Raw genomic sequence first — 22,637 nt, 5'->3', positions numbered from 1 at the left:
ACCCCTCACCTCTCCATAAAGAACAATAAAGATGCGCTATGTCTTATTTTTCCATGAAGAAAAATGCTCACTTATTGTTGAACAAAAAAAATGAATATTTATTATATACTGTACAGTAGTTGTCATCACAAACCAGAATAACCAGACAAGGAAAAGCTGTAATGTTAATGAGAATATCCATATCCTCCCCCCTCTACATTCGCTCTATACTTGGATGGGTTGATATTTCTTCTAAATGATAACATATGTATCAGAGCTTTGTGTGTCAATGGTCCAGCACCCAGTGATGCACCTGCAGTAAGCAGGCCGGGCAGCTTTGTTTATAGCAGTCCAAGCCCATAGGTTAGAACAGTGCGAGGAGGGTCAGAATGTATGAGGGCTGGACCGCACCATGCAGTCATTACCAAACAGTTGACACTTTGTTTGAGTTGACCCTGAAAGCATTCTTCTGCGGTCACACACCAATTGGCTTCCCATTTGTTAACTATTGAGCTGGTAGACTTAACTGAAATGTTTCTTTGTTGAAATGATCTTGACAAGGGGTTTTGTGAAGAAGAGTAAAAAGCAGGGAATGTGAAGAGCTGAAAGTGCTTTATAAAACCTGTAATAGATGCAGGATGTAGGCAATGGTAAATACTGATAAGGGTGCCTCTGGGAACGTCCATTAATAGGCCGAGTAGTCTAGAGCTCTGTTCACACTAGCATTGTGACTTTTGTTTGTAATAGCTGATCCAGGAGGTTACCAGCAAATCCTATTGACTTATATAGAGGTCTGTTGAGGTTCCATTACATAGAGGGCAGGGTTACCACCGTATACTGCGTTATTCTTGCCATGCAGATCGTTAATCAACCATGTGAGTGTTCAGTAATAAAACCACAGCAGTCATTCAAAAGGCTTACACTGAAGATAATATCATAGATGAAAGCTGTTCAAATCCGCTGATGTTTTGGTGGCTAGGACGGCCATCAAATGTGTATACGGTGTCCTGGGTGCCAACGGTATTACAAAGCTTCCACCCAACTTCAGTGGCTGAAATCAGAGAATAGCTATGATCCCAGCTGTTCACTGCAATCTCAATGGTTAGTGATTGGTCACCTCATCTGTGCCCTGCTAGGTGCTAATAGATTTCTGTAACATCCATGGGCTTGCCAGTGGCCTCCCGGTCTGCAGTATACAGTAGACAATGCCTATTAGACATAATACACTGCAGTATAGAGATATTGCAGGCAGTGTGGTATCCAACTGATCAGGAGATCAGACATTTCGAACTTGAAGGGAAAGTCCAGCGAAAATCTTTTTCTTTCCAATTAACTATTGTCAGAAAGTTATATAGTTTTGTAATTTACTTCTATTAAAAAATCTTGTCTTCCCATACTTATTAGCTGCTGTATGTCATGCAGGAAATGGTTTATTTTCAGTCTAACACACTGCTCTCTGCTGCCACCTTTGGCCGACACAGGAACTCTGTCTCGGTTTTCTATGAATCCCCATAGAAAACCTCTCCTAATATGGACAGTTCCTGTCTTGGCCAGAGATGTCAGCAGAGAGCACTGTGTCAGACTGAAAATAAATCATTTCCTGCATGACATACTGCAGCTAAGAAGTATGGGAAGACTTGAGATTTTTAATAGAAGTAAATTACAAAACTATATAACTTTGACACCAGTTGATATGAAAGAAAGAGATTATCGCTGGACAACCCCTTTAAGGGTATGTTCTCACTGAGGAATCGTTGAGGATTTAGAAGTGAAATCAAGCTTAATTTACCACAGATTCCTCTTGAAATTGTGCCAGAGAAATATGAATGGAGCAATGTCCCATTGTCTTCAATGGGATTTCCAATCCCTTGTTCACACAGCTGAATTTTTGACATTTTCCGCTGACAATCCGCTTTCTGCCCAAAGAATTGACATGTCAATTCTTTGGGGCGGATTCTGTTAGAGATATCCTATGGAAGTCAGAGGGGCTTGAATTCTGCGCTTATGCCGCTTCAATTCCATGCCTATTCTGCCAGAGCTGAAGAGGCGAGGAATTCCAAGCAGAAAACGTTACACTTCAATCCCTCACCTATTCCTATCTGAACATCCCCTTTGGGTGGAAAAAGTCAAGAATGGTATGTGGTAAGTGAAAACTCAAAGCAAAGCTTTGCAAAACCCTTTATTTATAGGAGGCAAAATTAAAATAGCAAGGAGGGCAGTGGTTGGGGATAACATAACAATAAAAGTTATGCTTACTCATCCAAATGCCCCCAATGCTTAGTCATTCACTGGTCTTCTGTATCTCCCAATCTTTTGATGTTATGGCCTTGCTCAAAATGGCTGCTCAGCCAATCGGTGACTGAGGCGGGACACCTCCGCAGTGACTGGCTGTGCGGACAGGTGCTGTAGTGTCGTGGTGACATAGGAAATCGGAGATACATGAGAACAGTGAGTGATCATAAGCCAAGGTGCTGCAGGACATCGAGATAGGTCATAGAACATAATTATGTTCCCATCGCCCCCCAGACATCCTTGTTTTTTGTTGTACAGAGTATCCCTTTAAATACATTTATTCTGCATATTGAAAACAATTTAAGGGTGTGTTCACACGTACAGAATCCGCAGCAGTGGATTATAAAATCTGGCATCCTCGAAGGGGGAAATTGATTACAAGTGCTAACTTAGTATTCCCTGTGCCCAAAGTGATCGGCTGGAGCGGCCGTGGGACCCCTGCCGGAAGGCATTTTTCCTCCGGGGAGTGGGGGGAAGGCCTGTCTCGGATGATGGACTGGTTGCTCTGCCAGTCAGTGATTGGCTGAGCAGGCTGTACATCAGCTGGGCTGTGACTTGTCAGCTTCAGAGAGCCCGGAGCCCAGTGCGGGTCCCGTGGCTAGTCCCGCCACCTGCTGCAGGCACGGAGTGAGGTAAGTTAGTACTTGTAATCAATTTCCCCCCTGCTGACCATCGGACTTCTTCTTTAAGTTGCCATGGTAATGGTAGTTTGTAAAATATGTTCATTTTCTAAAAGAAGACCTGAAATGTGCACCACACGAAGCGAGCTGTGTATGTGAGAACGCAGCGTGACCACTCATCGGAGCGGAGTTGTTTCTGCAGTGTGTGAATGAGGTTCTGTGCTGTACTTTACAGCATATTTGTACCGGGAAGTTGGTGTCTATTCTGCAGCATGGGAAATCTGCCCACCTATATGTCGTCACCTATATGCTGACGCCTATCTTCAGAAATGAGAAGTCATTTGAGAGGTTCATTGTTTAGCATCACGTTTGCAGTTTGAAACAGTCAGCATTCTGTATATGTTTTCTTGTCTAAAACCTATTTTTTTCCCTTTTGTGCAGCTTCCAATTAAAGCTGGGCAGCAGAATACACACACCAAAGTCAGCATGGAGCACAACAAAGAGTGTCTCATAAACATTTCAAAGTACAAGTTTTCTCTGGTTATAAGTGGGCTTACACACATCCTAAAAAATGTCAACAACATGGTAAGTGCTTGCAGGGTTCTGTTTAGTGGGTTCTGACGGGTGGCATATACTTTTTTTTGTTTTTTTTATAACCTTTTACATATTTGCACAGCTCATGCCTCTTTTCCAAACAATGACCAGTGCTTAACCGGGAGGGGGCATGACCAGTAACACAACAGACTTGCGGTATTTTATGCCAGAAATTATATTTCAGTTTGAAGCCAATGTACCACTGGCCCAAACTAGCAAATTTGCATATACAGTCGTGCCTTGGATTACGAGCATAATTTATTCCAGGACTGTGCCTGTAATCCAAATCCACTCTTAAAGGACAACTCCGGCGAAATTTTTTTTTGGCTTATTTAACACACATTACAAAGTTATATAACTTTATAATGTGGTTAAATACCCGGTCTGGCCCCCTTCCCCCACTTTCCGACCCCCGACCCCCCACCCCGGAAGTTAAAGAATATATACATTACCTATTACGGTCGTCACGGTCCTCTTCTCTGGTGTCGGGTGATGTCAGAGCTGGGGGCGGTCCGGGTCTTCTTCCTCCTCGGCGTCTTCATTGAGAGTGAATGGGAGAGAAAAGGCTGCTGGTGCACATGCGCACCAGCAGCCTTTTCATTGGCTGGAGCGCATCACATGGCTTCCAGCTTGCTCAGCCCTGATTGGCTGAGCTTGCTGGAAGCCATGTGATGCGCTCCAGCCAATGAAAAGGCTGCCGGTGCGCAAGCGCGCTGGCAGCCTTTTCTCTCTCATGGACCCGGAAGAAGGAGACATCGCTGGACGGCGGACGCAGGTGACGGTGAGGCGGACGGCGGGCGAATGGAGTGGCGATCGTCACCGGAGGGATGGTGAGTATGGTGTCTGTGTGTGTCTGTGTTATTTTTTTTTTTGGGGGGGTCCCGCCGGAGTTGTCCTTTAAATTGAAGCAAATTTTACCATAAGAAATCATTGAAATGCAGACAATTGGTTCGAAACCCCAAACATAATTTTTTAAAATTCTGAATAACTTGTAAAACTAATAAAACAAAGATTTAGAAACAGCAGAATATGTGATATAAATTACTGTACAGTATAGCAACCAGCATGTGGTGTATAATGTATAGTAAGGGCATAAACCTGATAACACAGCAGCAGTTTGCAGATACAGGAATGAACTGCAGATCCCCATAATGGCGAGGATGGGAAACACAAGGGCTGACAGAGACTTCAGGGAGCCTGAAGGAAGGAGCAGGACATATGTGGGCACAGTATAGCAGTACTCTCTGTCTGGGGAGAGAGGGGTTACAGCTATGAAAAGATTACCTCAACAGTCCTGTCCCCTGATGCGAGCCCCAGGCTGTAGTGGATCTGCTATGATTTGGAAGTTGAGGAAGACTTCCTGGGTCAGAGTACAGTGCTGTAGACCCCTCTATGCAGACCATGCCCCTTAAACCAAGTTACAATTTTGATAAATTGTGAGCTCTTAAACCAAAATGCTCTTAATCCAAGTTAATCTTAAACCAAGGTACCACTGTATACAAACCGGAGGTTCTTTTTTTTTTTTTTTTTTTTTTTTTTTTTTTTTAATAGACCAGTCTGTGCAGGCAAAAAAAATATTTGTCTATACCCTAATAATTATATATACAGCTGATGATTTTTTTCTGTCTCTGTGTTCCCTACAGAGGATATTTGGAGAAGCTGCTGAAAAGAACTTATATCTGTCTCAGCTGATTATATTGGATACACTGGAAAAATGTCTTGCTGGGGTGAGTATTTAAAGACAAAGGGGGTAATTTAGCCTTGTATTTATCCAGCTTTTTTTTTATTTTGCTATATTTGTAGCAAATCTTGTAGCTACTTTTTCGCTTCCATGTGGCTTGAGTTTTTTTTTTTTTCTTCAAAACAGGTTTTCCTTGCAGTTGTATCTGATATATGAAATGCGACAGTTTAAGGGTATGTTCACACTAAAAGTGGTGGAATCCCGCCTTCCCCAGAGTGTCTATGGGAGGGCTTTCAGGTCGCCACTCTCCGTACAAGGACTTGACATGTTAATTCTTTGAGCGGAGAGTGACGGAAGCACTGCTTTACTCAGTGTGCACATACCCTAAGAGTGTCACAACTTTTTTCCCATTCCAGTCGGACCACACTGTGAAACATACTCACAGCTAAACTGTTTATAAAGAGCAACTTGTATTACATTTGGGGCTGGTACACATATGACTGTGAAAACAGTGTGAAAAATTACTTCAAAAACACAAGTAATACTGAAGGGGGGGAGGGGAGAGTATGTTATAAAAAGAGCCAGCACACCAACCATCTATATATATATATATGTATAATATATATATATATATATGTATAATATATATATATATATATATATATATATATATTTATTTATTTATTATATACTTTATTTTATTACATGGATATAAAACGCATTGCTACCCAGGAATTAAAATCACAAGTCAAATACAACCACCAGGGGTAAATTATGTGTTCTTCAAGGTCCAGCTAGCTATATACGATATACGGTATTAACACAATATTCCATAATGTACCAACCAGTCCTAAATCCAAAAGGTATATACCATGTAAGCAGAGGCAAAAATGATAAAGTGCAATGTGTTGTGAATCGCACGGAATCTCTGCATGCTGCCAAATAGGTAGCACGTCGTCCTTTAATCTAACACACTGGCGAGGGCATAGTAAGAGGCCCGGATCAGCAGTTTTTACACTTGTATCTATATGTGTACCCTTGGTAATGATGTGGTGTAAATGTTTCACTTCAGTGCAAAATAAGTGACTTTCATAATGTGGTACAAGTAATGCATAGGCATTTGATAGTGGGGATTCCCTGATATACACTGCCAGTGGATTGTGATTGCTGCGATCTTCTTAGCACTTTACATATTTTTGGAATTTCTTTTGCACTTAACATATCTTATTGATAAGTGCATGTCAAGGAATAAGTGTTGCATAATTGTTGCAAATGATAGGACCACTAATCCCCTGATGAACTGTGTTGGATAATCACAGGGAAACATGTTGGGTATGGTCTTTTTACGTTTGTGGTTGGTATATGACGTCCCCCTTGCAATTCCCTTTGGTCCAATCCCTGTAGTCATTTGCAGACTTCTGCCTGGCTCTTCTTTGCTTGCCCTTGATGAAGGGCGTTTGTCCACGTTTGCGCAACCACAGGCCGGCCTCTAGAAGGATGTTTCAAACTGTCCTAGCCATACATTTCACCCTACCTACTGCTTGCCCTTCTTTTTTGCCGGTCACTTGGTGTCCTCCTATGGTAAAGTGATATTGGAATGACATGATGTAGATTTGTGGTCCCTTTTGTTTGCTGCTTGACCTTATGCTTATGAACCTCTGCCTTAGGGTATGTTCACATTAAAGAATCCACAGTGGAATCCGCAGCAAATTTGCCGCGGATTCGGTTAAAATTTTGGCCGTAAAATATAAACTTAGCATTGTCTCATTGATTTTCGTAGGATTTTCGCACTGTTGTTCACATGGTGGAATTTCCAGCATGGAAATTCCGCAGTGGATCCCCTTTTCGCTTGAAGAATTGACCTGTCAATCCTTTGGGCAGATTCCGCTCACGGAATCCTACAGAAGTCAATGGGGCTTGAATTTCTGCTTGAATTCCGCTTGCATTCCACTCGAATTCTGTTCGATTTCTGCTGGAGATGAACAGGCGAGGAATTTAAAGCTAAAAACTTTCCTCTTCAATTCTTTGCTAAATACTCTCCTATTTCTTAGTGTGAATATAACCTTGTATCAGTCTCTTAGTAAGGGCTCATGCACACTGCTCTGGCAGAATAGGAGCTGAATTTGAGTGGAATTTTAAGCAGAATTCAAGTCCCATTGATTTATAGGACCTATAGGATTCCTCTAGTAGAATCCACCCAATGGGCTTATGCGCACTGAGCAGTAGACGAGGAATTGAAGAGGAGAGATTTCTGCTTGAACTTCCTCTTTAAGGGTGGGTTCACACTGAGAAATTCTCGCGGATAAATTCTGCAGAATTCCGTCGCCTGTATGCACGCATGGCCGCGCGCCTTTCCGCCGGCTCCATAGACAGCATTTTATGGGTCGGCTGATTCCGCCGAAAAAATTGACGTGTCAATTCTTTCGGCGGAATGTGGAATCAGCTGGCCCATAGAATGGTGTTTATGGAGCCGTCTGAAAGGCGCGCGTACAGGCTACGGAATTCTGCGGAATTTATCCGCGAGAATTCCTCAGTGTGAACCCAGCCCTATTCTGTTCTGGCAGAATTTAAGCAGAATTTTAAGCAGAGTTCAAGCCCCATTGACTTCTATAGGATTCCTCTAACCGAATCCGCCCAAAGAAGTAACATGTCACTTCTTTGGACGGAAAGAGGATCCTCAATTTACGGATGGAAATTCCGCTGTGTGAAAAGCACAGTGCAAAGACCATTGAAAACAATGGAAAAGTGCTTTGCTCAATTTAAACGGGAAGATTTTGGAGCACAAACATTCGCCTCTTTTGCTTAGTGTGTATGAGCCCTAAGAAGTGACATATCACTACTTTGGGCAGAAAGCAGATCTGCAGCAGAAACCTTAATGAGACATGGCTCTGTTCATAATTTAGAGGGGGGAATTTTAAGCAAAAATTAAGATCAGATTCTTCAATTCCTCGTCTATTGCTCGGTGTGCATTGAACCCTTTTCCTCATTTTCTAACTCTTCTGGCATGGACGATAGTTATTTTTATTACTCTCACTTTTCAGGAGCTGCAAGCCCTGCTTTGGCCTTCCAGCTGGTGCTGCAGTGAGAGAATAGTAATGATAGGAGAGGTTTTTATTGTATTATTTGTTCAATAAGATTTTGTTTAGGTGGTCATCTATTCAGTGTCTCAATAAGTTGAAAGAGTTGTGCCTGTGATGGAATTCAACCAACCCTGGAGTGCCATGACTGCCATAAATGTGAAGATGCTGATTTAAAGGGGTACTTTTAACGATTTTTTTTTCAGATCAACTGGGTTAAGAAAGTTAGATAGATTACATAGATTTCTAATTTACTTCTGTTTAAAAATCTCAAGCCTTCTACTACTTTTCAGCTGCTGTATGTCCTGCAGGAAGTGGTGTATTCTTTCCAGTCTGACACAGCACTCAATGCTGCCACCTCTGTCTATGTCAGGAACCGTCTACAGCAGCCGTAATTCCCATAGAAAACGTTCCCTGCTATAGCCTCTTCATGTTTATAAGTAATATATACAGCTTGAGTGACTTCTGGAATATCAATGCCTGTTTAACCCTTTCCCGCACGAGAACGTAACTGTATGTCCTCGCGCGGGTGCGGGCGTTCAGAGGGGGGCCGCGCGGCGACCCCGCTCTGAACCGCCGCAGTCCCGGGTGCCGCTTGTAGCCCTGGACCGCGGGTATTAGCAGGCACGGTCCGATCGCCGTGCCCGCTAATACAGTAATCAGATGCAGCTGTCATGTTTGACAGCTGCATCTGATTACTGTATTAGCGGGCACGGATTACCGGACGCAGCATTTCCCTGGTGTCTAGTGGGTGAGATCGCTCCTCCGATCTCCATTACTGAAGCCGGCCAGGGACCGCTCCAAGATGGCGCTGTCCCTGGCTCGACACTCGTTTGTTTTCGGCTGCAGCAGTCGAAAGCAAACGAGTGCCGATCTCATTGATCTTTGCTGTATAACTATACAGCAAAGATCTCAATGAGAGATCAAAGTGTATATACTAGAAGTCCCCCAGGGGGAATAACCCTAACCCCAGGGGGGCTTCTAGTATATGTGTAAATAATTTTAAAAAAAGTATTATTAGTAAAAAGCCCCCTCCCCTAATAAAAGTCTGAATCACCCCCCTTTTCCCACGTTTTAAATAAAAGTAAATAAATTAATAAACATGTTTACTATCGCCGCGTGCGTAATCGCCCGAACTATTAATTAATCACATTCCTGATCTCGCACGGTAAACGGCGTCAGCGCAAAAAATCCCAAAGTGCAAAATTGCGCATTTTTGGTCCCATCAAATCCAGAAAAAATGTAATAAAAAGTGATCAAAAAGTCGTATATGCGCAATCAAGGTACCGATAGAAGACATCATGGCGCAAAAAATGACACCTCATCCAGCCCCATAGACCACAGGATAAAAGCGCTGTAAGCCTGGGAATAGAGCGATTTTAAGGAACTTATATTTGTTAACAATGGTTTGAATTTTTTACAGGCCATCAGATACAAGAAAAGTTATACATGTTACATATCGTTTTAATTGTAACGATTTGAGAAACATGCATAACAAGTCAGTTTTACCGCAGGTCGAATGGCGTAAAAACACATTCCCCCCAAATAAAAGAAATGCGTTTGTTTTTTTTTCAATTTCACCACACTTAGAATTTTTTTCTGGTTTTGCAGTGTACTTTATGCAAAAATTCAGCCTGTCATTGCAAACTACAATTAATGACACAAAAAATAAAGGCTCATGTGGGTCTGTAGGTGTAAAAATGTAAGTGCTATGGCCTTTTAAGCACAAGGAGGAAAAAACGAAAACGCAAAGACGAAAATTAGCCTGGTCCCGAAGGGGTTAATACTATTTTTTTTTTTCCTATTTTGTTAAACATGTTCTTAACATTAGGACCTCTTAGTGTTCTATGTAAGTTACATTTAAACTGGTATTGTTGATGCTACATTTGCTATAATGTAATTTATTAAGGTTATTGTTATGAAAAACCAATAAACAGACTGGAATAGAAAACCTCTCCTGCTCTGGACGGATCCTGTCACCAACAGAGGTGGTATTAAAGAGGAGTGTGTAAGACTGGAAAGAATACGCCACTTACTGCAGGATATACAGCAGCTGATAAGTACTGGAAGACTTGAGATTTTTTTAAAAAAGTAATTTTTAAATATTAGTAATTTACAAATCTAGAGAACTTTCTGACACCAGTTAATTTAATATAAATATTTTTTTTGCCGGAGTACCCCTTTATAGAAAATAGAGTCAAGACATTGACAAGGTTAGAAATAATGATTTGTATTTAAGAAATAACATTGTTTTTACATCAAACTTTGCTTTCGTCAAAGAATCCTCCTTTTGCAGCAATTCCAGCATTGCACACCTTTGGCATTCTAGCTATTAATCTGTTGAGGTAAGCTGGAGAAATTGCACCCCACGCTTCTAGAAGCAGCTCCCACAAGTTGGATTGGTTGGATGGGCACTTCTGGCGTACCATACGGTCAAGCTGCTCCCACAACAGCTCAATGGGGTTCAGATCTGGTGACTGCGCTGGCCACTCCATTACCGATAGAATACCAGCTGCCTGCTTCTGCTGTAAATAGTTCTTGCACAATTTGGAGGTGTGTTTAGGGTCATTGTCCTGTTGAAGGATGAAATTGGCTCCAATCAAGCGCTGTCCACTGGGTATGGCATGGCGTTGCAAAATTGAGTGATAGCGTTCCTTATTCAGAATCCCTTTTACCCTGTACAAATCTCCCACCTTACCAGCACCAAAGCAACCCCAGACCATCACATTACCTCCACCATGCTTAACAGATGGCATCAGGGATTCTTCCAGCATCTTTTCATTTGTTCTGCGTCTCACAGACGTTCTTCTTTGTGATCCAAACACCTCAAACTTGGATTCATCCGTCCACAATACTTTTTTCCAGTCTTCCTCTGTCCAATGTCTGTGTTCTTTTGCCCATCTTAATCTTTTTCTTTTATTGGCCAGTCTCAGATATGGCTTTTTCTTTGCCACTCTGCCCTGAAGCCCAAAATCCCGCAGCCGCCTCTTCACTGTAGATGTTGACACTGGTGTTTTGCGGGTACTATTTAATGAAGATGCCAGTTGGGGACCTGTGAGGCGTCTGTTTCTTAAACTAGAGACTCTATTGTGCTTATCTTCTTGCTTAGTTGTGCAACACGGCCTCCCACTTACTCTGGTTAGAGCCTGTTTGTGCTGTCCTCTGAAGGGAGTAGTACACACCGTTGTAGGAAATCTTCAATTTCTTAGCAATTTCTCACATGGAATAGCCTTCATTTCTAAGAACAAGAATAGACTGTCGAGTTTCAGATGAAAGTTCTCTTTTTCTGGCCATTTTGAGCGTTAAATTGGCCCCACAAATGTGATGCTCCAGAAACACAATCTGCTCAAAGGAAGGTCAGTTTTGTAGCTTCTGTAACGAGCTAGACTGTTTTCAGATGTGTGAACATGATTGCACAGGGGTTTTCTAATCATCAATTAGCCTTCTGAGCCAATGAGCAAACACATTGTACCATTAGAACACTGGAGTGATAGTTGATGGAAATGGGCCTCTATACACCTATGTAGATATTGCACCAAAAACCAGACATTTGCAGCTAGAATAGTCATTTACCACATTAGCAATGTATAGAGTGTATTTCTTTAAAGTTAGGACTAGTTTAAAGTTATCTTCATTGAAAAGTACAGTGCTTTTCCTTCAAAAATAAGGACATTTCAATGTGACCCCAAACTTTTGAACGATAGTGTGTGTATGTATGTATATATGCGCGCGCGCGTGTGTGTGTGTATGTATGTATATATATAATATAATACACACACACACACGCGCGCATATATACATACAAACGTATTCATTACATGGTGCTTTTCCTAACGTAAAGTAAAAGTGATTTAATGGGTGCCTCCTCCTCTGGAACATATATTTGGCCACATGCAGCACATGAGTTCATTTTACATTTGCCTTTCTTTGCGTTGTACTTGGGAGTGAATGGGTGGAAAAGTGCAATATGTTTTCTTACTGTCCATACTGCTACAGCTGATCTTGTCATTGCCAGACAGCAGAGATGGTTTTTGCAGGTGTTTCCTACTTTAATAACCCTGAACGAACTTCCCTTGGGACACCCCTTCCGTCTTTCTGCTCATAGTATGCTGTTCTTTCATATGTCTAGGATCTTATATTGTATTTTCTACAATACTAAAATATTTTGTTATAATTAGACATATTGGGGGAGATTTATCAAACTGATGTAAAGTAGCAACTAATCAGCAACCAATCAGATTCCACTTTTCATTTCTCACAGATTCTTTGAAAAATGAAAAGTGGAATCTGGTTGCTAGGGGCAACTGAGCCAATTCTACTTTACACCAGTGTGGTGAATCTCCCCCATTGGGTGTAAAGTAGAATATTATCATTTGGGCATATACTTACTGATTCACTACTAACCTGGTGAAATGGTATTTGTAATATCCACAAAGACCACCTTTAATGCCTAATTCCAATGTAAGTCTGTCCTTGAACTAGTCTTTTATTACTGTAGGGCATGTGCACACTAAGGAATTTACGCCGATAACTTCCAGCGGATTCCGTTGCTTGCTTCCGCTTGAAATTCCACCAGTCCCATAGGCTCCATTCTGAGCTCAAGCAGATTTCGCTAGAAGTCATCTGCTCGAATTCCGTTATGTGCACATACTGCGTTTTTGCCGTCCTTTTAACGTATGTTTTAAATGTTTACTGTTAGCATACACACACACACACACACACACACACACTGTCAACAATGTTTTTTTGCACTAAAAAAAACCCCCAAATAAATGCAAAAACACAGTGTGAACCCAGTGTAAGACCGCTCCCATTCTTACAGTTAGGCGTTAGTATTACAAATTGCGTTTTTGCAATAATTATTTTTTTTTCATTCCTTTTATGCAAGAAAAGGATGAAAAACGGCTGCATTTGTGTGCATCCGTTTTTCCACTGACTTCCATTATAAAAAGAAGGAAGTCAATGGAAGAACGGATCAAATCTGATGCATCAGTTGTTGTTTTTTTTTTTTTTTTTTTTTTTTGCATAAAACTGATGAAGAAAAAAAAAAAAAAACGTATTGCAGAGTGTGAACCCTTTACAGGAGCAGTTATGTTGAGCAGTTACCATTGCACTGCTGCTTTGTGTATGGACACCCTTAGATCGATTTTCCATGATATGGAGAGAGTGCAGATTTTTTTTGCAATGGAAACAGAACAGAGTCTCAGCAGGTAATTTCACAGCAGAAAATCAACACCAAATCTTGCCAATTTTGTTGTGGATTTGTTGCAATTTGCCACTGCAGATTTTGGTATTTTGGCATATTGATTGTGCAATTTGACTCTAGCAATCCACAGCGTTTCTCCAAGCATTTCTAACTGGTGTCAGAAACTTATACAGGATTGTAAATTACTTCTATTTTAAAATCTGGAGTATTTAAGTACTTAACAGCTGCTGTATGTCCTGCAGGAAGTGGTATGCTCTTTCCAGTCTGACACAGTGCTCTCTGCTGCCACCTCTGTCTGTAACAGGAACTGTCCAGAGCAGGAGCAATTCCTCATAGAAAACTTCTCCTGCACCATGTCAGACTGGAAAAAAACACCACTTTCTGCAGGACATACAGCAGCTGGTAAGTACTAGAAGGTCTGAGATTTTTAAATCCAAGTAAAATACAAATCTGTAACTTTGCGGCATTAGTCGATGTGAAAACTATATTTCCCCCAGAGCACTACTTTAAGGTTAGAAGAAAAGGCTGCACACACCCGTCCTGTGTTCTGTCTGTGAAACATGGACGACACAGACATTGAATTCAAGTCCTGGACTGTTTCCCTGGACAGCTTGATGTGTGTGTGTGTAATATATATAGCTTCATGCAGTTCCATGCTTGTTGAGAACACATTTTTTTTCATTGGTAGCGGATTGTGGGAGCGCTCTCTGGATAAAATTTATCAAACTGAACGACGTTTAAAGGCCTTCACTTTTGGATATATATGTATAACTGAAGCATAATGCCATGTATATCATTACCAGATGTTCAACCTGAGTGGGAAGTTGGGAATATTTGGCTTTGCTAATAGATCACATAAACATATATGTTTTATTGTATTTTTCTCTTTCAGCAACCAAAAGACTGTATGCGATTGGATGAGACAATGCTTGTCAAGCAACTGCTACCTGAGATATGCCATTTCATCCATACTCATCGAGAGGGTAACCAGCATGCAGCCGAGCTCCGGATTTCTGCATCAGGAGTCCTGTTTTCTTTAAGCTGCAATAATTTTAATGCGGTTTTCAGTCGTATTTCTACAAGGTGAGAACCTTTTATAGAGCAGTATGTAAAAGTTCTGTGAATTGTTGAAATATGATGTTTATAATGGAGGCATTAGGGAGGTATGGAGCGTGCCCATACCTGCGTGGTTTTTTCTGGGTGAGCTAGCTGCTATCGACTCCGAAAGTTGGAGCTCTTTCTTATCCTGGTTTTTCTGTTTTTAACCTAGATGCCACACTCTTCATACATATATATATATATATATATATATATATATATATATATATATTATATATATTGAGAGATCAGTTGTTTTGTGTGTCTATTAGATGTTATAGAAGCTATCTGGCACTTGTAGGGTATAGAGGTTATACTTCTGGATTGTCTTCTGTCCCACAAATTTTTTCCCCCATTTAAATTTGGGAAATATTTTCTGCTTTGGTTCTTAGTACTTAGTGCCCACATTTAAATTTATTTTTGTTCCCTTAGTACATTTATGGCATTTCTGTGCATTATGTGGCATAGTTAGGTTATATTTAATCCTTTTTTATTCTCTCTGAAGGCTACAAGAACTGACGGTTTGCTCAGAGGATAACGCTGACGTTCATGATATAGATTTGATACAGTACATCAATGTGGACTGCGCTAAACTTAAAAGACTTTTACAAGGTTAGTGGGATGGGCACACAGTATGCCAATGATGCCAACTTATGTGCTAGTCTGTCCTCCAAAACAATGCATGTTTCTTTGTTACAGCAGGAATATGTTCGTACTGTAGTAATGAAGCCTTACCTTTGTTTTTTTTAGAGACAGTCTTCAAGTTTAAATCTCTTAAGAAGGTGGCCCAGCTGGCGGTTATCAACAGTCTGGAAAAGGTATATATGTTAATATTATTTACCTATTGGTATGACATCTATTTTATATTATTCTGGTATATGGTAATAGGGTTACTGGCCAACAGCTGGTAAACTGAATATTAAACAGAATATTTAGGACCTGTTATTATCTGTTTTGCAGGCCTTCTGGAATTGGGTAGAGAATTATCCTGATGAGTTTACCAAATTGTACCAGAGACCTCAGACTGATATGGCAGGTAAGTCTTTTTAGAATGATAAATAACATCTCTGGATTATCTCCAGTGAATGATATATAGGGGTATACAAAGATTTTTTTTACTTTTGCTGACCTTTGTACACAGCCGTGCATCTGTATTAGGGATGGTCCGAACCTGCCGAGGTTCGGGTTCGTATGAACCCGAACGCTCGGCAGCAGATTCCCGCTGTCTGCCCGCTCCGTGGAGCGGGCGGATACAGCGGGAGTAATGCCTGGAAAACTGGGATACAGCCTATGGCTATGGCTGTATCCCAGTTTTCCAGGCGGTCCTCCCGCTGGATCCGTTCGCTCCACGGAGCGGGAAGACAGCGGGAATCATTACCGATGGTTCGGGTTAGTACGAACTCGAACCGAACTCGGTTCGGACCATCCCTAATCTGTATTTGTAACCAATTACTGCTGGATAGGCAGATTCTAGCTATGACCAGATACAGTGATGGAAAAGTGACACAATGTTGAAGAAACTCGTGCAGAAGAATAATGAAATGTTCCCTGGTCAACCAGTCAGATTTCATCTTTTATCCTCTTGGGCCCTTTGGAAAATAAAAAAAGCAACCTGATTTGTTAACAAGGGCACTAGGTTTCAGAACGATCTCCCACTGCGTTATATTTCCTGTTAAATATTGGTGTATGTTCGTACCAGGGGATTGAAAATAAATGTGATGTGGTGTTTTTTATGAGGGCAAAGCTAGTTCTTTAACCCTTTCCCCCACGAGGACGTAACTGTACGTCCTCGCGTGGGTGCGGGCGTTCACAGCGGGGCCACGCGGCGACCCCGCTCTGAACCGCGGCGGTCCCGTGCCGCTTGTAGCCTGGGACTGCCGGTATTAGCGGGCACGGTCTGATCGCCGTGCCCGCTAATACAGTAATCAGATGCAGCTGTCAAACATGACAGCTGCATCCGATTACCGGATACAACCGTTCCCTGGTGTCTAGTGGCGGAGATGTCGTTTGGCGGTGGCGGTTGTCCCGGAGGAGCGATCTCCCTGTCTGATGCTGGCCGGGGACTCGTCCAAGATCGTTCGGCAAATGAGTGCCGATCTCATTGATCTTTGCTGTATATCTATACAGCAAAGATCTCAATGAGAGATCAAAGTGTATATACTAGAAGTCCCCTAGGGGGCTTCTAGTATATGTGTAAAAAAAAAATCCCCCTCCCCTAATAAAAGTCTGAATCACCCCCCTTTTCCCAGGTTATAAATAAAAGTAAACAAATAAATAAATAAACATGTTTGCTATCGCCGCGTGCGTAATCGCCCGAACTATTAATCACATTCCTGATCTCCCACGGTAAACAGCGTCAGCGCAAAAAAATCCCAAAGTGCAAAATTGCGCATTTTTGGTAGCATCAAATCCAGTAAAAATTTAATAAAAAGCGATCAAAAAGTCGTATATGCGCAATCAAGGTATCTATAGAAAGTAAACATCATAGGGCAAAAAATGACACCTGACACAGCCCCATAGACCAAAGGATAAAAGCGCTATAAGCCTGGGAATGGAGCGGTTTTAAGGAACGTTTATTTGTTAACAATGGTTTGAATTTTTTACAGGCCATCAGATACAATATAAGTTATACATGTTACATATCGTTTTAATCGTAACAACTTGAGGAACATGCATAACAAGTCAGTTTTACCCCAGGGCGAATGGCGTAAAAACACAATTCCCCCCAAATAAAAGAAATGCGTTTTTTTTTTTCAATTTCACCACACTTTGAATTTTTTTCTGGTTTCGTAGTATACTTTATGCAAAAATTCAGCCTGTCATTGCAAAGTACAATTAATGACGCAAAAAATAAGGGCTCATAAGAGCACAAGGAGGAAAAAAACGAAAATTAGCCTGGTCCCGAAGGGGTTAAAAAGGTTTACACTGTTAAATTTAGCAAATAAGTTTAGTGAAGCTGTTAGTCCCATAATGATACCAGTATGTGTGTAATAGAGGTCATTTGCTGCATATTAGAGCAGAAGCTCAGCTATCAGGACACATAATGGGGCATGGTGTTTGAGATACCTCTGTCTCTGCCAATAATGCCCTTAAAATGAGATTGCATGCCATCTTTATACTATTAGTGCTTTCCTGTGGCAAAGCCTAATAGGATGTCTGTCAGTATTTAGGGTAGGTTCACACATACAGGATCTGCAGCAGATTTGAAGTTGCAGATTTGCTTTAAATCTAATCTAGACCATGAAATTTGCTGCAGATCCTGTATGTGTGAACGCACCCTAAAGGGGTATTCCAGGCTGTTCAGTGACTTCAGGTCCACTGCTGTAGTAGTTGGATAAATGGACATTGTCCTGTTTCCATGCACCATCTTGGAAGCAGGTACAAGCGAGGAGTAGCAACAGACCGAAAGCCATCAGGCAGGGAACTGTGGTTGACCTCGGTAGGTAAGTATAGTTACCTCGGCTAACATATGAGGAAAAATTTAAAACCTAAAAAACCTTTTTAACTTAACAGACATAAATCTCTGACGTAAAGTCATTTTTTGGGGGGACTGGTATCTAAGGGATCAGGATCCACACTCGTTCTTCTGATCATCGGGGGTCTCAGTAGCGAGACCCTGACTGATCAAAACTTTTGACCAGTCCCTGTGACATGAAGTTTTTCTATTAATGACAGTGGCCATTTAAAAGCCTCATACTTCATTGTCATTGGAAAAGTTGGAATGTGAGGATGAAAAAGGAAACCATTGCTTGGTCATGGAGTAGATGACCCTTTATCCTCTCTCTGTTACACAGCGAGATGTGTGGTTGATCAGTAATGATTTTAATGGCGGCACAATCCCAGCTATCGGCTTATTGCTGGTCTTGCCCAATGTAAAAGGCTGTTAATATTAAATATATAATGTAATATGCAACAGTCACCGCTTCTCGGGTATAATGCTAGGTAGGTCAATGCCAATAACAACGTGTTCCCTCTTCCAGACTGTGCAGAGAAGTTGTTTGACCTGGTGGACAGTTTTGCAGAAAGCAACAAGCGAAAAGTAGCTGTGTGGCCCTTGCAGATAATTTTGCTAGTTCTGTGTCCAGAGATTATCCAGGACATATCGAAGGAGGTTGTGGAAGAAAACAAAATGAACAAGGTGGGTAAAGTCTTATGTCAGTGTCGTATACTACTAAATTAAAAATAAACTGTGTTCACATGAATGAGGGAGGGAGATCCTCACACGGCTGGTATATTTCCATGCCTGCTGATGCAAGTCGCTTCTTACCTCTTTACAGCAAAGTATGCATTAAAATTTACTGTAGAGCACTTTTGCTACGCATATATATCTGTATGTATATATATATATATATATATATATATAGGATTTTAGTTTTTTAAGCTGTGTCCGTGTTTTAACGTAAATTAACAATTTTTTTTTTCTATATTTGCAGAAACTGTTTCTTGAAAACCTCAGGAAAGCTTTAACTGGGCATGGAGTAGGAAAACCACTGACTGAAAGTGCTGCAATTGCTTGTGTTAAGTTGTGCAAGGCCTCCACATATGTCAATTGGGAGGATAATTCTGTCATATTTCATCTAGTCCAATCTTTAGTCATTGACTTGAAGGTAAATGTGATTGTATAAGTCTTGAATCACCAATATTTCGTAGCCTTCCTCCATCAGCTACCGACATGTTTTCCAAATGTATCGTCTGCATGTAATCTTGCAGATTTTTTTTTGAATGCACATTGAATGTGTGTTATTTCCATAATTGTGTGTATGTATGTATGTATGTGTATATATATATATATATATATATATATGTGTGTATATGTATTGTATTTTATTTAATGTGCACCTATCATTTAAACAAACTTCTGACATATCATAGCAACTTGTCAGAAGTTTGTATCTGTGGGGTGGGGGCGTCCCCGTGCAGAGACCTGCGCCGATCAGTAGAACAAAGGGGCGTTCAGCAGTGCAGTGCATCTATGGTTATAATGGTAGTCTATGAATTTCTAGGAGATGGAATTGCTGGAAGTTAAATAGGCTTTTGTTATAATTCTGTTGAATGCAAATTAGTAGTTATAGGAGAGATGCTGAGCACTTATGCCCCTTTGTTCTAACGATCGTCAGGGGTCTCGGCACCCAGACCCCAACTAATACAAACTTTTGTTGTAAGGTCAGATTCATACATCTGTAGAGCTGTCAACAGTCACGGATGGGCATCCATAGCCATGTGCATTAACACAGAACCATGGTCCCAACACTGACTCGTAACACCTATGAGTGTGTGTGTATAGGGCCATAGAAGTGAATGGGTCCTCATTCACGTACATTTTAGTTAAATATAATACTGATTGCAATGACTCTTAAGAGAGAGTGGCTAATGACATCTTTATTTGCCGCTTGGGATCAGTGCAGTGTTTTGTTTTTTTTCTGAAGAGGAGAAAAAAAGGGACATAAAGTCGGGGGAAAAAAAAAGTAACGTGCATATAGGTTCTGTGTCTAGACTACAGGAGTTTTCTGTGGCCTCCATAAAGGCCTAATATTTCACCATTGTCAGTATAGCAGGGATGAAATCTATGGTGAATCTGTGGAAAAAGTAGAAATTACATCAAAAGCATAGTTTCGAGTAGTTCTGTACAAGTATTCACAAACACATGTAATATTTTTTATTTACTTTTTTGCAATGTCTGGAGCTTTTTGAACTTTAAAATTTTATTCTACTAGGATTTTATGACTTAAAACCCAACTGGGTGTTACCAACAGGGAGCGTCTCTTCACAGTCTGGCACGGCCACCTCTGATTGGATAATGTCAGATGTCGTCTTGGCACACGCCTCCAATTGGTACCACCTAGTTGTTTTTTCAGTCATAGATTCCTAATTTAAATAACAGAGGAACTGCACACTACAGATGTGTAAGGAAAGATGCTCTAGAAAGAGAAAGATTTCATTTGCATTGTATGTATTTAATAAAACAGACAGGTTAGGAATTGTGACAGGTCCTATATAATTATTTGACTAACATATACCTCTTGTCTTATTAGAATCTGCTGTTCAATCCCAGCAAACCTTTCTCTAGAGGTGCAGGAAACCAGAATGCAGATGTGGATCTCATGATCGACTGCCTTGTTTCTTGCTTTAGGATCAACCCTCACAATAACCAGCATTTCAAAGTATGTGAAATTCTAACTTTTTGTTTTGTACCATGGAGAAGTTAGTAAGCGAATATAAAATATACTGTTATACCATTTGCAATTTGCATCTGCAGTCTGCAATCTAAGAACTGTGCTTTTACCTATGTGTGTGCATAATCAATTTTTTTAATCTGAAATCAAAATCAATAACATATTTCAAAACCAAAAAACCCTTTTAAGTATTTTTAGTTTTTTTCTTCAGTATTTAAGACTGCCACAACGTGGTGGCACATTTTCCTATTAGTATATTAACTGTTTATGCCATGTCCACAAGATATCCTGTAAATATCCGCTAAATGCAGGGGTCCCACTTCTGTGAGCTCTGTTTCCTTCATGCTCTTTCCCCATTAATGTTTGAAGTGATGCTGTCACCTCCCTTGCTCTCACTTCATCTCTTTGGTTAACAGTGTCACCTGGAATATAATAGAAAAAGTTGCCACTAGAGATGAGCGAACCGGGTTCGGGTCCATCCGAACCCGATCGTTCGGCATTTGATTAGCGGTGGCTGCTGAACTTGGATAAAGCTCTAAGGTTGTCTGGAAAACATGGATACAGCCAATGACTATATCCATGTTTTCCACATAGCCTTAGGGCTTTATCCAAGTTCAGCAGCCACTGCTAATCAAATGCCAAAAGTTGGGGTTCGGATGGACTTGAGCATGCTCGACGTTTGCTCATCTCTAGTTGCCACCCTTCTGTTTGCAGCACCGACCAGACCACTACCTGCTTCAATGAAGTTGGGTCCCATCTCCTGGCTGGGGGGGGAGAGCACTCAACTGCTGTGAAGCCCCCCCCTAGGTGACACTGTCCTCTGATGAAATAAAGTGATTTTAGAGTAGATATATATTGAATGGGCAGTATCTAAGCTTGTGGATAGTGTGGAGAACCACACACAGAGTAAGGGGGTGACAATATTACTTTAGGAATTGTGCTAACAGCTCATCAGACAGCCTTTCCATTCATTTGCCTTGATGTGGCAACTGCCAGACACACATAAGTTAGCTGGTTCAGCTAATTTTCATCTTAGTGTACGATGTTACATGGAGCCTCATTTGCCTTTAAACAAAACAAATTGTATAAATTCAGCCCTGATAACGTTGCTAGATCCAGAGTATCAGTGAGTTAGGGGATGTCTGGGTACATAAACAGCACTCATGTTATTTACATCCCCAAGATCTGATTTGAGGGAGATGAAATGGCAAGACACTTGTATAACAATGGAAATACCCTTTAAAATTATTTAAATGTCACCTGATGTAAAGCTAATGTAAGATTTTAGGAACTTTTAGTTTATATTTTTTTTATTGACTATATAATAACGTTGAAATGTTCTTGTTGATTTCTTCTTTACAGATCTGTTTGGCACAGTCTTCGCCTTCAACATTTCATTATGTGCTGGTTAATTCTTTGCACAGAATTATCACAAACGTAAGTATTTACTGTACATGAGGAAAAAGACATTTAGTTTAAGTGGTATACTAACCTAACTTAATGAAATATGGGGGGTATTTATCTAACATGGTGTAAAGTGAAACTGGCTCAACCAATCAGATTCCACCTTTCAATCCTCACAGACTCTTTGGAAAATGAAAGGTGGAATCTGATTGGTTGCTAGGGGCAACTGAGACAGTTTCACTTTACACCATGTTTGATAAATCTCCCCCATGGTGTTTATTTATACTCTTAAAGTTCTAGAACATTTTAATATGCGTAACCAGCTAGTTTTCTATGAGTAAACCAGAAAACTGTGGGGTTATCCCACAAAGCAACATGACACTTCTTTTTTAGGTCTTAATAAAAAATATAATCCTGTGATTATTTGTTGCTACAGCATTCATTGGTGTTTGTTTTTCCGTTTCCCATCAAAACATCCACTGAATGTGACCAAAGCCTGGTGGTCACACTTGT

At 40.9% G+C, this 22,637-nt stretch overlaps 1 protein-coding gene across 7 annotated transcripts in view; it reads left to right on the top strand.

The window, feature by feature from the left end:
- Positions 1-22,637, top strand: part of NF1 (neurofibromin 1) — a 144,501-nt gene that overhangs the window by 17,267 nt on the left and 104,597 nt on the right. For all 7 annotated transcript variants that reach the window (XM_069971123.1, XM_069971120.1, XM_069971119.1 and 4 more), the window contains exons 2-11: positions 3,333-3,476; positions 5,129-5,212; positions 14,342-14,532; positions 15,053-15,159; positions 15,298-15,365; positions 15,508-15,583; positions 18,528-18,685; positions 18,981-19,154; positions 20,580-20,708; positions 22,083-22,157. In XM_069971123.1, coding sequence (XP_069827224.1) covers positions 3,333-3,476; positions 5,129-5,212; positions 14,342-14,532; positions 15,053-15,159; positions 15,298-15,365; positions 15,508-15,583; positions 18,528-18,685; positions 18,981-19,154; positions 20,580-20,708; positions 22,083-22,157 — 1,206 coding nt within the window. The remainder of the gene's footprint in view (positions 1-3,332; positions 3,477-5,128; positions 5,213-14,341; positions 14,533-15,052; positions 15,160-15,297; positions 15,366-15,507; positions 15,584-18,527; positions 18,686-18,980; positions 19,155-20,579; positions 20,709-22,082; positions 22,158-22,637) is intronic.

This window comes from Dendropsophus ebraccatus, chromosome 5 (assembly GCF_027789765.1).
Source record: "Dendropsophus ebraccatus isolate aDenEbr1 chromosome 5, aDenEbr1.pat, whole genome shotgun sequence".
Classification (NCBI taxonomy): domain Eukaryota; kingdom Metazoa; phylum Chordata; class Amphibia; order Anura; family Hylidae; genus Dendropsophus; species Dendropsophus ebraccatus.
Note: the sequence above shows the minus strand (reverse complement) of the source record. Positions and strands in the feature narration are given on the sequence as shown.